General features: G+C 48.2%; 1 protein-coding gene across 1 annotated transcript in view; it reads left to right on the forward strand.

Annotated features, from left to right (window-relative positions):
* Positions 1-14893, forward strand: part of CIT (citron rho-interacting serine/threonine kinase) — a 127407-nt gene that overhangs the window by 93558 nt on the left and 18956 nt on the right. Inside the window, exons 31-37 of the mRNA XM_058158309.1 lie at positions 1280-1442; positions 1789-1953; positions 6233-6370; positions 7971-8151; positions 8311-8402; positions 11523-11627; positions 12303-12472. Coding sequence (XP_058014292.1) covers positions 1280-1442; positions 1789-1953; positions 6233-6370; positions 7971-8151; positions 8311-8402; positions 11523-11627; positions 12303-12472 — 1014 coding nt within the window. The remainder of the gene's footprint in view (positions 1-1279; positions 1443-1788; positions 1954-6232; positions 6371-7970; positions 8152-8310; positions 8403-11522; positions 11628-12302; positions 12473-14893) is intronic.

The raw sequence follows: 14893 nt of genomic DNA on the forward strand, positions 1-14893 counted from the left end.
GAGAAATTATCTTTTAAAATGCTTGACCAAGCAATTGGGGGGAGGAGGAGGAGGGAAGAAAGAAGAGGGGAGGGGAGAGGCGGTGGGGAGGAGAAAGAGGGGGAAAGTGGAGGTAGAGGAGGGAAGAAGGAAGAGGGGAGGGGAGAAGGAGAGGGGAGGACGAGGGGAGAAGGAAGAAGAGAGAGGAGGGAAGAAGGAAGAGGGAGGAGAGAAGGAAGAGGGAGAAGGAAGAAAGGAGAGGGAGAAGGAAGAGGAAAGAAGAGAGAGAAGGAGGAGAGGAGAGAGGGAGAAGTGGAGGAAAGGAGAAGGGGAGAAGGAAGAGGGAGAAGTGGAGGAAGGGAGGAAGAAAGAAGAGAGGAGGAGGAGAAAGAGGGAAAGTGGAGGAAGAGGAGGGAAAAAAGAAGAGGGGAGGGGAGAAGGAGAAGGGAGGACGAGGGGAGAAAGAGGGGAGAAGGAAGAAGGGAGAGGAGGGAAGAAGGAAGAGGGGAAGGGAGAAGGAGAAGGGAGGACGAGGGGAGAAAGAGGGGAGAAGGAAGAAGGGAGAGGAGGGAAGAAGGAAGAGGGGAGGAGAGAAGGAAGAGGGGAGAAGGAAGAAAGAAGAGAGGAGAAGGAGGAGAGGAGAAAGAGGGGAGAAGTGGAGGAAAGGAGAAGGGGGAGAAGGAAGAGGGGAGAAGTGGAGGAAGAGGAGGGAAGAAAGAAGAGGGGAGGGGAGAGGCGGAGGGGAGGAGAAAGAGGGGAAAAGTGGAGGAAGGGGAGGGAAAAAAGAAGAGGGGAGGGGAGAAGGAGAAGGAGGAGGAGAGGAGAAGAGGAGGGAGAAGGAAGGAGGAAGAAGGAAGAGGGGAAGGGAGAAGGAGAAGGGAGGACGAGGGGAGAAAGAGGGGAGAAGGAAGAAGGGAGAGGAGGGAAGAAGGAAGAGGGAGGAGAAGGAAGAGGGAGAAGGAAGAAAGAAGAGGAGAAGGAGGAGAGGAGAAAGAGGGAGAAGTGGAGGAAAGGAGAAGGGGGAGAAGGAAGAGGGGAGAAGTGGAGGAAGAGGAGGGGAGAAAGAAGAGGGAAGGAGAGGAGGAGGAGGGGAGAAGGAAAAGGGGAGGAGAGGAGGGGAAGGGAAGGGAGGAGAAAGAGGGGAGAAATGGAGGAAATGAGAAGGAGGGGGAGAAAGAGGAGGGGAGGAAGAGGAGGCCCTGAGACCCTCTGGTCTGAAATTAGCGAGCTTTCCCTTCCCCCTCAGAGGCAACCATCACTGACCAGGAGTTAGGAGCTGTCTGTGTGTTTCTGTTGCTAGGGCCTGTTTAGTCGACGGAAAGAGGACCCTTCTTTGCCCACACAGGTTCCTCTGCAGTACAATGAGCTGAAGGTGGCGCTGGAGAAAGAGAAAGCCCGCTCGGCGGAGCTGGAGGAAGCCCTGCAGAAAACGCGCATCGAGCTCCGATCGGCTCGGGAGGAAGGTACGGGGGGGGGGGGGACAAAAACGCTTGAAAAGTCGCCTCGAGCAAGAGGAGGGGTCTTTTTGGTTTTCCTTCGCAGTCCCGAGCGCCCCCACCCCCCCACTCCGTCTCGTCCTTGACGTCTTTTGTTTCTCTCTCTCTTTCTCTCTTCTCCCCCTTTCCCCGCCACCCCCTCGTTGGCTGTTGACCATCCAAAACTTTAAAAATAAGAAACAAGGCTGCATGCTGTCATTCTAACGGTTCCGTAGAACCACGGCTGCTGCTGCTCCTTCTACTTCTTCTTCTTCTTCTTCTTCCTGGTCCCGCTCGGAGGAGGAGTTAACTAACTATTTATGTGTGTCCGTAGCTGCCCATAGGAAAATTACAGACCACCCTCACCCATCTACGCCTGCCACGGCCAGGCAGCAGATCATCATGTCTGCCATAGTTCGGTCACCAGAACACCAGCCCACGCCCATCAGCCTGCTGGCACCTCCCTCCAGCCGCAGAAAGGAGGCCTCCACGCCAGAGGGTAAGGCTTGGGGTGGGGGCTGAGGTTGGCTTCTGGAGGGGTTCTGGCCCAAGACAACCTGGAGACCCCTTCCGACTGCATATGGCACCCGGCTTCCTCATAGCAGCGAGGTGGGATCGAAGTGTAGCCAGCAGGTCGTGAAAACGTGGACTGTTTACGCACAGGGGTCTGCAACCTTGGTGACTTTATGACTTTCTGGACTTCAACTCCCAGAATTCCTCAGCCAGGTTGAGGAATTCTGGGAGTTGAATTTCGCAAAAGTCGTAAAGTTGCCAAGGTTAGAGACCCCTGGTTTAGCAACAGACAAAAGCCAGGCTAATCGTAAAAATTCCTAGATATAAAAAAACCAAATACAGGTAGCCCTCGACTTACGACTTCCATGGAGCTCCGGATTTCCGTTGCTGAGCGAGACAGTTGTTTAAGTGCGTTTTGCCCCGCCTTTACGACCTTTCTTGCCACAGTTGTTAAGTGAATCGCTGCGGTTTTTAAGTTAGTAATTGTGAAATGAACCTGGCTTCCCTCTTGACTTTGCATGTCGGAAGGTCGCACAAGGGGATCGATCGCATGACCTTGGGACACTTGAAGCGTCATAAATGCAAGTCATTTGCCACATAAACCTGGGTTTATTCTGAGCTGGCTTAACGTCAGCTGTCTAGTTGGCGAACCCGGAAAAAGAAACTCCGGAAACATTATTTTACCAAGAGCATATAAAACTTTACTGAATAAATCCACATTGGCACGGAAGAAGCGAAGCCAGCTCTGCGATTCCCTGTGCAAAAGCAAGCACAGTTAATCCTCCCTTTTCCCCCAAGGGCTGCCCACAGTTCGTTACGTCCACCAATCACTTCTGTCGATTTTGTTATGGGAACCAGGCATCCACACGGTGACAGCTGCTTGGGGTCCTTGAGGTGGGTGGGAGCACCTGGCAATGCAATTGGATGAAATTGTCCCCATCCGGCCTGGGGAATTCTGGGAGTTGAAGTCCACAAGTCTTTAAAGCTGCCAAGGTTGGGCGCTGCAGGCCTATAGTATAAACAAACTGTAGTTTAGGAGGTCCCTAAAGGTGGCAATCGGTTGGTTGCTTGAAAATAGAGAAACATCAGCAGAGCTGAAACAGCTTCAGACTGGAATGAGTTTCAAAGCCCAATTAGGATCCGAATTCCAAGATCAGCTCCCCTTCCCTCCGTAGATTCCAAGCAATAGCACTTAGACTTATATACCGCTTCGCAGTGCTTCACAGCCCGCTCTGTTTACAGAGTCAGCCTCTTGCAAACCCCAACAATCTGGGTCCTCATTTGACCGACCTCGGAAGGACGGAAGGCTGAGTCAACCCTGAGCCTGGTGAGATTCGAACTGCCAAATTGCAGGCAGTCGGCAGAAGTAAACAGCAGTACTGCACTCTAACCAGTAGGCCACCCAGAGGTGGATTTCACATAATTTTACCACCGGTTTGCCGCACACTGAAAATGTGAGCGCACGCGGCCTTCCATGGCTTGCACGCATGCGCGCGGCTTAGAAAACATGGCTAAATAGGACATCAGAGCGCCGGGGCCGGTGGTCCGGCCCACCCGCAGGTCACCACTACCGGTTTGCCCAAACTGGTCTGAACTTGCTGAATAGCATCACTGATGCCACTGTGTGTCGTGTCCCACTCCTCCTGACGGCCGGGTCTGGGAAGTCTGTATCAAGCGTGGCCACGAAGCCTCTGCAGCTTTGTCAAATTCCTGTCAGAGTTCTCAGGGCAGGCAGGAATCCAAGGTGTGACTTCAGCAACCAGATGAGACTTTGCCTGACTCAAGGAATGCCAAAAAGCAGATCCTTTATATAGGCCATGGGGTGTGGCTCCATGACTCAGCAACTTATCCAGGCCTGCCCTTCCCTTCCTTTTGCTGACGTCGCACCTCCATTCTCCGGAAGCGGGGATCTGTCCACTGTGTCTTTTTGTCCTCAGCTGCCGGCAATTCTAGCTCGTGGCTGGCTTCATGCTCACACGCTGTAGGGAGGTTTTTTTGCTCAGTCTGTCCGGGCATGGTGCCAGGGCTGGGGGCTGGAGGCATGCCAGGCCATTCTTCTTCACTATCAGTCTCTGGCTCAGATAGCAGGAGATGGGAGGGGCCCGGCTGAGGAGAGGGGGGCAGGCGAGGCACAACACTGTGGCTCATAATGCTTGATCTCCAAAAGCCACATAGTGCTCAGATCCTCAACGCAGGTGGACGAGAATCCCTACGCCATCGCCAACGTATCTTTTTCTCTGTGTGATTCTTCCGTCTTTCCTTGTAGGGTTTGGGTGTCGTCCTGTCCCAGCGAACGTCTTTGACTTTGACTCCCCTATCTGTCCATGTGATTCGGTCATGTGACCAAGACCTGAATGTCCCAGCGAACGTCTTTGACTTTGACTCCCCTATCTGTCCATGTGATTCAGTCATGTGACCCAAGACCTTTTGTCCTGTTCTGCCCAGGAGTGCGAACGGGAGACCCCACCCCCCCACCCCAGTTTTCAGTCCCGTACACCCCTCCCCCCCCCCCCCCGAGTTACGACTTCATTGTATTGTTTTCTGAAAGGCTTCTGTTGGGAACTAATGAAGGTTTACCTTACAGGAGTGCTAACCGTTACTGAGATAATTATATTTTTTTTTATTTGCATTTATATCCCGCCCTTCTCCGAAGACTCAGGGCGGCTTACACTATGTCAAGCAATAGTCTTCATCCATTTGTATATTATATACAAAGTCAACTTATTGCCCCCCAACAATCTGGGTCCTCATTTTACCTACCTTATAAAGGATGGAAGGCTGAGTCAACCTTGGGCCTGGTGGGGCTTGAACCTGCAGTAATTGCAAGCAGCTATGTTAATAACAGACTGTCTTACCAGTCTGAGCCACAGAGGCCCTTAATTTGAAATTGTGAGAACTCCCAGAGCTTTGTTTAAGCACCAATTATCACGATTTTTGTTTGTAGAGGTGTTAAATGACTAACTGGCAGGTCTAGGACGTTTAATTCCAGAGTTCTCCAAATCTGAACAATATCCACATGTTAACTAACTCTCTACCAAACTTTGCATCAGCTGCCAAAGTAAAGTCCTGTTTGAGTCCTGCTGCTCTTGAATCACACCTCCATTGTTCTTTATAGAAGGGGTTTCCCCCCCCACAATAAACACCTTTATTTCCCATTTACTTCTCAAATTTCTGATTTGCCTGGGTTGGCTTTTCCAAGCCCTGTTAGGAAGTCAGGCTGGGAAGGTCCTTCTGCGATTCTTTAAGGCAGCGCTATATTTTCTCAGGATCTCATGGCGGTTTCCGGGGGTGGGGTGGGGGAGACATAGCTGCTTTAAAAAGTGCCCCCCCCAAAATGTGACACCCCATTTCCAAGCTACCCAAAGTAGATTTTCCTCATTATTTCCAAAGCAAGGGCAGACCTCAGCTATAAATTGTTTTTGACGACAAGAGGGTATTTTACTGTGAAAACAAAATTCAGATACCGTCGGAATTATTTGCATTTAAGGGTAGGCAGGAGGGATGACGGGGCCTAGGTGTTAAGATGCTGGGCTTGTCGACCGGAAAGTGGGCAGTTCGAAACCCAAGCACCATTGGATGGAAGGATGGACGAATGGGCAGATAGACGGATAAAGGTCGAAATGGATAGATAGATGGATAAATGGATGACAGATGATAGAATAGATAGATAATGGATGGATAATAGATAAATAATTGATAGATTAGATCGATAATAGATTGATAGATAATTGATAGATTAGATAGATAAATAATAGATTGATAGATAATAATAGATTGATAGATAATAGATAATAGATAGATAATTTATAGATTAGATAGATAAATAATAGATTGATAGATAATAGATAGATAATAGATTGATAGATAATACATAGATAATTGATAGATTAGATAGATAGATAGGATAGATAGATAATGGATGGATAATAGATAATTGATAGAAAGATAATAGATAAATAGATAGGTAATTGATAATTAGATGGATTGATAGATAATTGATAGATTAGATAGATAAAAGGTTGATATATAATTCATATATAATTGATAGATTAGATAAATAATAGATTGATAGATAATAGATTGATAGATAATACATAGATAATACATAGATCATTGATGGATTAGATAGATAGGTAATTGAAGATAGATAATTGATAGATAATAGATAGATGGAGGGTCTGAGAGAGAATTGCCAAACCATCTTTTCATGCAAACTGGACCTTTGTCTGGTTTCCCGATTAATAAAAGCGCGCTCTTTTCCCTAGAGTTTAATCGGCGCCTTAAAGAACGCATGCATCACAATATTCCTCACCGTTTCAACGTGGGACTGAACATGAGAGCTACCAAATGTGCCGTTTGCTTAGACACTGTGCACTTTGGACGCCAGGCTTCGAAATGTCTTGGTAAGCAGGAATGGCGAGCTGAAGAAGGGTACCTGAGCAGGTGATCCAGAGATGTTTTTTATCAGGAAAGATGTCATGAGGAGGAGGAGGGATGGGAGGCTTTGTATGGACCTGAAAATAAGTCCTGTGTATTTCCACATCGTTTTGGTGCCCAGTTTTAAAAAATACAGGGAATCTGGAATGCGTATTACCGTATTTTTCAAACTATAAGACGCATCTACCTTTTGGGGGAGGAAAACAAGAAAAAAAAAATCTGCCTCTACCTCCCAGCAATTTGCCTCCTTGCAGCAAACAGTAAACAGCCTGTTTCAGTTTCAGTTTCAGCACAGCCTGATTAGCACAAGAAAAAAAAAATCTGCCTCCCAGCAACTTGCCTCCTTGCAGCAAACAGCCCGTTTCAGCTTCAGCACAGCCTGATTAGCACAAGCAGCTGATTGTCGGTTGGATCGGCCTCCTGAAGATCAGCTGTTTCAGGGTTCAGGGATTGCCATAGCCTATTGCCACCTCTGCACGCCTCATTTTCCAGGTGGGCGGGGCTACATTTGATATATAAGTCGCACCCTTTTTTTTGTGGAGGGAAGTGCATTTTATACTCTGAAAAATACGGTAATAGTCTATAGCTGAAGCAAGAGCTAATTGGGACTCATTTGGCCTTACTGATCCCCGAGTATCTCAGCTGATTCTTGTGGAGGCTAGTAGATCTGTTTCTCAACCTTTGGTAACTTTGAGGTGTGTGGATTTCAATTCTCAGAATTCCCCAGAATGAAGTTGAATCCTTAGTCTGGCAAGATTCTGTCTACAGGAGTGACACAATAAAGGAACTCAGCTTGGAAGAATCACCATGAGTCATTCCTGGTTTGGGGCCTGATACGTGGTGACCGAGGAATCCTGGGAGTTGAAGTCCTCACATGCTGAGGGCTGAAGCCTTCTAATATTTGAGGGGCTGCCCCAGAGAGGAGGGGGCCAAGCTATTTTCCAAAGCACCCGAAGGCCAGACAAAGAAGAATGGATGGAAACTGACCAAGGAGAGATTCAACATAGAAATAAGGAGGAATTTTCTGACAGAACAATCAACCAATGTAACAGAAGTTGCCTTTGGAAGCTGTGGGAGCTTTATCACTGGAAGTTTTCAAGAAGAGACTGGGCTGCCACCTGTCAGAAATGGTTTAGGGTAGTGATGGTGAACCTTTTCAGCACTGAGTGCCGAAAAGGTCGCACGGAAACATTGCCCATGTGTGCGCACGCGCCCTCATTGATGCTGCGCTCCGGAAAAGATGAACTTCTGGGTTCTGACGCGTATCAAAACCCGACAATCAGCTGGCTGGCGCACATGCGTGCGCCGGTTTTCAGCACTGATGCGTGTCAGGACAGCTGATCGTTGTGTGTGCATGCACACCAGAAAACCGGAAGACAAAACAGGCAAGGCCATGGGTGCCAAGAGACATGGTTTTGCGTGCCATAGGTTCACCATCATGGGTTTAGGGTCTCCAGCTGGGGCAGGGTGGAGTGGGGTTGGACTAGATGGCCTACAGGGTCCCTTCCAACTCTGTTAATCTTCCTTCTCCCCCTCCCCCCCTTTTTTTCTTTTTTTCTTTTTAAGAATGCCAAATGATGTGCCATCCCAAATGTTCCGCCTGCTTGCCGGCCACTTGTGGCTTGCCGGCTGAATATGCCGCCCACTTCTCTGAAGTCTTCTGCCGGGATAAATTGAATTCTCCTGGCCTGCAGCTAAAAGAACCCGGCAGCGCTTTACGGCTGGAAGGATGGATGAAGGTGCCCAGGTATAAACGTGAGTCTCTGCGCTGAACAGGCTGAAGCCGCGGAGGACTGTTTTCTCTCGCTGACTTTTTTTCCCCCCGTAGCGTCGTCCCAACTTCCAGCTCGATCCAGAATCTTGGCGTGAAACTTCTAACCGAGCCTTGTCCCGTCTCTGTTTTCAGAAATAATAAACGTGGCCAGCAAGGCTGGGATAGGAAGTACGTCGTTCTAGAAGGAACTAAAGTCCTTGTTTACGACACGGAAACGAGAGAAGGTAATATATATATATATATAAATTTCCCCTCCATCCTGAGCTTCCCTGTATTCCCTGACGCAACCATCCATCCACCTCTTACTTCGGGAGAGCGGGGAAACCGTTTTCTACTATAGGTTCAAAAAGGATTCCTGTTCTGTCCCCCTCCCCACCTCACACAGAAGAACGTAGGAACAAGTGTCTAACAGTCATTTATTCTACAACCGACCTGGATTTCCTTTGTGGATAAAAGACTTGGCAGCTACAGTTCAAATGCCTGCCAAGTTCCTTATCACTGTCAGAGACGGGAGTCCACTTGTCTGTAGGCCGTTGCCAGGGCAGCCAAGAGTACACAGATTAATTCCTTCACACAGTCCAGGCCTTAACTCAAAAACAACCAATCCGAAGTTCATGCTTTGTAGTTTTTGTCCGTCACAGGGGCTACAAAACAACTCCACCTGCTTTTATCCCCTGTGGGGTGTGGCTCAGTGACTCGGCACTCTCTGGGCCTGCCACACCTCTTCCTTTGCTGCGCACGCTTCTCCTTCCGACGCTGCCTGGGATCAATCCAAGATTGATCCTCCTCACCCTCTGTTGGTGGGGGCTCCGACACACCTTCTTCCTGGCCTTCAACTGGCACCTGAGGCGTTGCCAGAAAGGAGGGATCTGGAGAGGGAGGCCTTGTCGGCTCCTCCCCCTCACTCTCAGAGTCATCCTCCTCCATGAGGACAGGCTCGGGAGCCGGAGTCACAACAGATTCTGGTAGCATCTTTTCCAGCGAACCAACTGCAACAGAGGTGGGTTTCACATATTGTAGCAACCAGTTTCACCCAGCACCGGAAATGTGAGCATGTAGGCTTTGCTCGCTCGCTTGCGCCGTCTGCACATGTGTGCAGTGTCAAAAACACAGCTGTTGTAACCCAGGCCCAAGTGGGTAGTAGGAAACTCAGTCTGTGAAAAAACAAACAAACTTTATTCAAACAGCTGAGAATTACTTCATTCCCAGCATCTTTCAACTTAAATTAAAACAAATTCCTCCCAACACAAATTCCTCAGTCCTATCGCAAACCTTGGTCCAATTAGGCAAACTGCCAAAGGCCGTTCTTGGCAAACATTCAGAAGTCACAAAAATAAACGCAAGACGTAGACGAAGCAGAAGATGCAACTACCAATGTTGCTTTCCGACAAAGAGCCCAAACGCCATTGCTGGTCTTTTAAGCCTTATGAGAGGGGCCAATCATCTCTTGGCCCTACTCCCGAGTCGTCCTCTTTGCTTGAGCTGCTCTTGCCTTCTGGCAGCTCTTCTCATGTGTGCTTTAGGAACAGGCTCCTCCTGTTCCTCTGCCTCACTACTATCAGCCTTTGGAGGCTCTGGAGTCCGCATCTCACTCCCCGATGGCCCTGGCCTCACCTCAGCCTCATTGCTGTCTGACTCCGTTGCCAGTTCCGCAGGTTGCTGGCGGACCACAACAGTGATATAAGACGGGATTGCGCCTGGGTGGGTGGGCAGGTTGTCACTACTAGTTCGTCCGAACCTGTTTAAACCGGCTGAATACCACTTGTGAACTGCCAACTCATGAAAGTTTGCGACACTTAATCAAATTGGTTGGTTAGAAAAGAGGCTACTTGAATCCCTGTGGTTATGGTTTTGGGGGGCCCTTTAAATGAACAAGCTTTCCCCCTATAACAATGTAGGATGTCTCTCTTCAAAATGCTTTCACCTTTGGGGGGGGGAGTCATTCAATTATTATTTATTGACGGAATTCCTTTGCCACCCAATGAATTCAATTCAGTTGTTTTATTTACAACAATCGAAACTTAGATTATTTATTTTTTTAAAAAACTCAAATTATTAAAAAAATGTAAATCTAATGAGAATAAAACAGTGGAACATTAACAATAAACAATGAAAACATTGATTAAGAGATGGGTGGGGTGGGGGGAGCAGGATGCACAGGGGAGAGGAAGAGGGGATCTGTTTTTTTATTTTGCACTATTTTGCTTCCTTTTATTATTTGCAGTATTTTGCTTTAATTTGCACACGCTCAACAACGGTCAACATGGTCAACAAGGGGTACGCTGTGTACTTCCTCTTCCATCATAATATATTTAATTCATTCATCTTGGGGGAGGGGAAACCCCTCTGGGGGCATTCTGGATTCCATAACTGCTGATTTTTGTTGCATCCGAAAGGCAGAGCATGGATGAAATACAACAAAGTTCCTCGACTTACGGCCATTCATTTAGTGTCCTTCCGAATTGACCACAGCACTCCTGAACAAAGTGACTTAATGGCCGTTTTTCACAATTACAACCATTGCCGCGTGCCCCCCGTGGTCACGTGATCAAAAGTCAGACGCTTGGCCACTGACTCATATGACAGATGCGGCGTCCCAGGATCGGGTCGGCGATACTTCGCCCCAGCCAGCTCCCCATGGGACAGTTCGCCACGTGGCCAACCCGCCACGGCCAACCCATCAACGGGACAAGAGTTAGAATAATATCCAAAAAATAGCGGAATTCAATCATTAAAAGGATGTTAAAGGAGGGACGGAATGAAAATGTGAACAGCCAAAATGTTCCATATCTTTTAACTATTTTAAAAGAATTAAATCGAACTGTTTAAAAGAATTAAATTGAACTGTTGTGAACTCGTGCAGCGAGTTGGCCATGCGGAGTTGACCTGTCCCATTCTACCCAAAGTCACGTGATCCCATGTTGTGACCCGGTGACAACCCTAACCCTAACTTAACAATTGCAGGGGATTCACTTAACAAAGGTGGCCAAAAAATAAGTAAAAAAGGTCACAAAATGGAGCGAAATTCACTTAACCAATTTCTCACTTAACAACAGAAATTTTGGGCTCGATTGCGGTCGTAAGTCAAGGACCACCTGCCGTTTGGGCCATTTCAAGCTAGCTTGCCTTTCAGGGACGATGTGCTGCTGTTGCTAATTTCCTTTACTGAGCAATCGGCAGGCTCTTTTCCCGCGGCGATGCCACGCCTGAGTTTTAAGCCGCCTCCCCCTTTTTCCCAGCGACCTGAAGATTGAAGCCTTTTACCGGGTAAAGACCCTCTCCTCATTACGCTTCCTTTGCCCTTTCATTTCTCCCCTTTTTTTTTTTTTTATCATTTTCCAAAGCTGGACAACGGCCCGTGGAAGAGTTTGAATTGTGCCTTCCAGATGGAGACGTTACTGTCCATGGAGCCGTGGGAGCGACCGAGCTTCTAAATACAGCCAAGACAGGTGAGGCTGGATGGGAAAATCCAGGGTCTGCGGAAGCTGCCTTGAGAACAGGAAAGCGGTGTAGAGAATAAGAGAGGAGGATCTTGATGGAGAGAGAGAGAGAGAGTGGTGCCGCGGCCTAGGGGTGAAGCCAGTGGTGGGATTCAGCCAGTTCGCACCACTTCGGGAGAACCGGTTGTTAACTGTCTGAGCAGTTTGGCAAACTGGTTGTTGGAAGAAATCATTAGGGCAGAGAACCGGTTGTTAAATTACTTGAATCCCACCACTAGGCGAAGCTCTCGCCTCATAATCAGGAGGCTGCGCGTTCGATCTCAGATAGAGACAGATATTTCTCTCTCTGGGCGCAATGAGGGTATATCAGTAGAAAATATTTGTAGATCAGGGTTGAACTATTAGAGTTTTTGGTGCTCTCTGAGCTTGGTGCATTTCTTGGAGAAATGTCATTACCCAACTAGGTAACATCATCAGTGCGAGGAGGAGGATTGTGGGGTCCTTAGCGCCGTGGGTGGGGCAATTAATGCTGAAGTTTGTCTACTCGGGTTAAACTTTTTCAGTTTTTCGACCTCTTGCTTGGTGCACTTCTGCTCTACCAGCAGAGAAAGGAGCCAGCAAAAGAAGGCTGGGTCTTCCCTAATCCAGTTTGCCTCTTGTGTGTTCTGCCTGCTGGCCACCTAGATGTGCCATATATATTGAAGCTGGAATCTCATCCCCACACCACCTGTTGGCCTGGCCGGACGCTCTATTTGCTGACGCCCACTTTTCCGGATAAGCAGCGTTGGGTGAACGCCCTAGAATCTACCGTGGCTGGAGGAAGAGTTTCCAGAGAAAAGGCAGAAGCCGATGCTGTAAGTAGAAAGGAGGGGAAGAGGGAAGGGGAGGGAGGGGAAGGAGAGGGAGGTGAGAAACGGGGAGGGAGGGAGGGAGGAAGGAAGGAAGGAAGGAAGGGAAAGAGGGAGGAAGGGAAGAAGGAAGGGAAAGAGGGAGGAAGGAAAGAAGGAAGGAAGGGAAAGAGAGTGGAAGGGAAGAAGGAAGGAAGGGAAAGAGGGAGGAAGGGAAGAAGGAAGAGGGAGGAAGGAAGAAGGAAGGAAGGAAAGAGGAGGAAGGAAAGAGGGAGGAAGAAGGAAGGAAAGAGGAGGAGGGAAGAAGGAAGGAAGGAAGGAAAACAGGGATGAAGGAAAGAGGAGGAAGAAGGAAGGAAGGAAAGTGGAAGGGAAGAAGGAAGGAAGGGAAGAGGAGGAAGAAGGAAGGAAGGAAAGAGGAGGAAGGGAAGAAGGAAGGAAGGAAAGAGGAGGAAGGAAGAAGGAAGGAAGGAAGGAAAAGAGGGATGAAGGGAAGAAGGAAGGAAGGGAAAGAGGGAGGAAGGAAAGAAGGAAGGAAGGGAAAGTGGAAGGGAAGAAGGAAGGAAGGGAAAGAGGGAGGAAGGGAAGAAGGAAGGGAAAGAGGGAGGAAGGGAAGAAGGAAGGGAAAGAGAGATGAAGGGAAGAAAGAAGGAAAGAAGGAGGAAGGAGGAGAAAGAGAAAGAGGAGGAAGGGAAGAAGGAAGGAAGGGAAGAAGAAAGGAAGGAAGGAGAAAGGGAGAAAGATCAAGATAGAAGGAAAGAGAAAAAGGGAGGAAGGAGAGGAGAGAGAAAGCAAAAGGGAGAGGGAGGAAGAAGGGACAGGAAGAGAAAAGATAGAAAAGGGAGGGGAGAGAGAAGGAGGGAGGGAGGAGAAGGAAGAGAAAGAAAATAAAAAGAAAAGGGGGGGAAATAGGAAAAGGGAGGGAAGGGGAGAAGAAGAGGGAGAGAGGAGAGGAAAGGAAAGAAGGAAGGAGAGAGAAAAAAGGGAGGGAGAGAGAAAGAAAAAAAGAGGGAGAATGGAGAGAGAAAGGGAGAGGAAAAAGGGAAAGAAAATAAAAGGAGGGAGAAGGAGAAAGAAAGGAAAGAAGAAAGGAAGAAGGAGGGAGGGAGGGAGGGGAAAGAAGAGAGGGGGAGAAAAAAGGAAGGAAGGAAATGTGTGGGATGGGTCAGTTGGAATCCTTTCAAGAAATACAGAAAGAAAGAAAGAAAAGATGACTCAGCCAAAGCAGAGATGGCTGCCTAGCCCATGTCCCCCCCACCTCAATTCCAAGAGAGTGAGGCAAACTTGGATTTTAAGGTGAAATTCTTAATCGGGGAGTGGGCTCTCTCTTTGCAAATGGCTCTCCGGTCCTTGATCGCTCAGCCGGGAGCGATTTTTTTTTAAATCAAAATCCTTGGCTCAGATTCAGTTCCCTACGGATGACTTTTCATCTCCGAAACCAAAGAAAAAAAAAATATGCAGTCAAAATTTCCTGTTCCTGAATGCCTTCTGCAGAAAAAAAGCTCTGTCGATTCACGTCAAGTGCACTTCTCACAAACGAAGAGCTCAGGCAGGCTTTAAAAAAAATGCAATTACAGCGACTTCGATTGACTGCGATGGATCTCCGGCGCAGATGAAACCCAGGCTTTTCTGGAAGCCCAGCAGTGCATATATAATCCTTCCGCTTCTTAGTAGGGCCTTCGTTGCTCAACAGGCTTATCAAAAAAATTAACTGAGCCTCTGTAGCTTTTACGCTCCCGTCTCCGAGCACTAAAAAAACTAGAAATGATTTCCAACGGGCCTTCCAAGTACATCTGGAGATTTCCAACAGACCGTTGGTGCTTATTAACCTGGGCTAATAAGAGACGTGGAGTTCCAGCTAGAACGTTACAAGATATCTCTCCAGGCAGCAGAAATCGGATTATATGGGTGGAGGCGGGAACCAGCAAAGTATCGGAAAGACCTGGCTTTTCCTAAGAGTAAAATAGCATTATTACGGGGTTTTTTTAGAGCCAGGCTTAATATCCTCACTCTGGCACTCCTGCGGGGCAGGTACGATAACACCCCCATAGCTAAACGAGTGTGTACACGTGGCAATGAGGAAGCTAAAGATATCCCACATGTCCTATTGCATTGCAAGTCGGCGTTAGATCTATCTATGTTCTCCCTCTATTAGGGAGATTCCTAGGGAGAGCCGATATGTCTACGCGAACCATCTCCTTCAGGATTCAAATCCAGCCTCTGCTTGTCTCGCAGCAAAATGTCGTCCCGCTGCAAAACCAAACCACCTGTAAAGAACCAAACATCCTTATTTTCTGTTGTTACCTTTGCTTAGCTATTTTTCCAATAACAGCTAAAGGTAAAGGTTCCCCTCGCACATATGTGCTAGTCGTTGCCGACTCTAGGGGGCGGTGCTCATCTCCGTTTCAAAGCCGAAGAGCCAGCGCT

The sequence above is a fragment of the Ahaetulla prasina genome, chromosome 15 (assembly GCF_028640845.1).
Source record: "Ahaetulla prasina isolate Xishuangbanna chromosome 15, ASM2864084v1, whole genome shotgun sequence".
Taxonomy (NCBI): domain Eukaryota; kingdom Metazoa; phylum Chordata; class Lepidosauria; order Squamata; family Colubridae; genus Ahaetulla; species Ahaetulla prasina.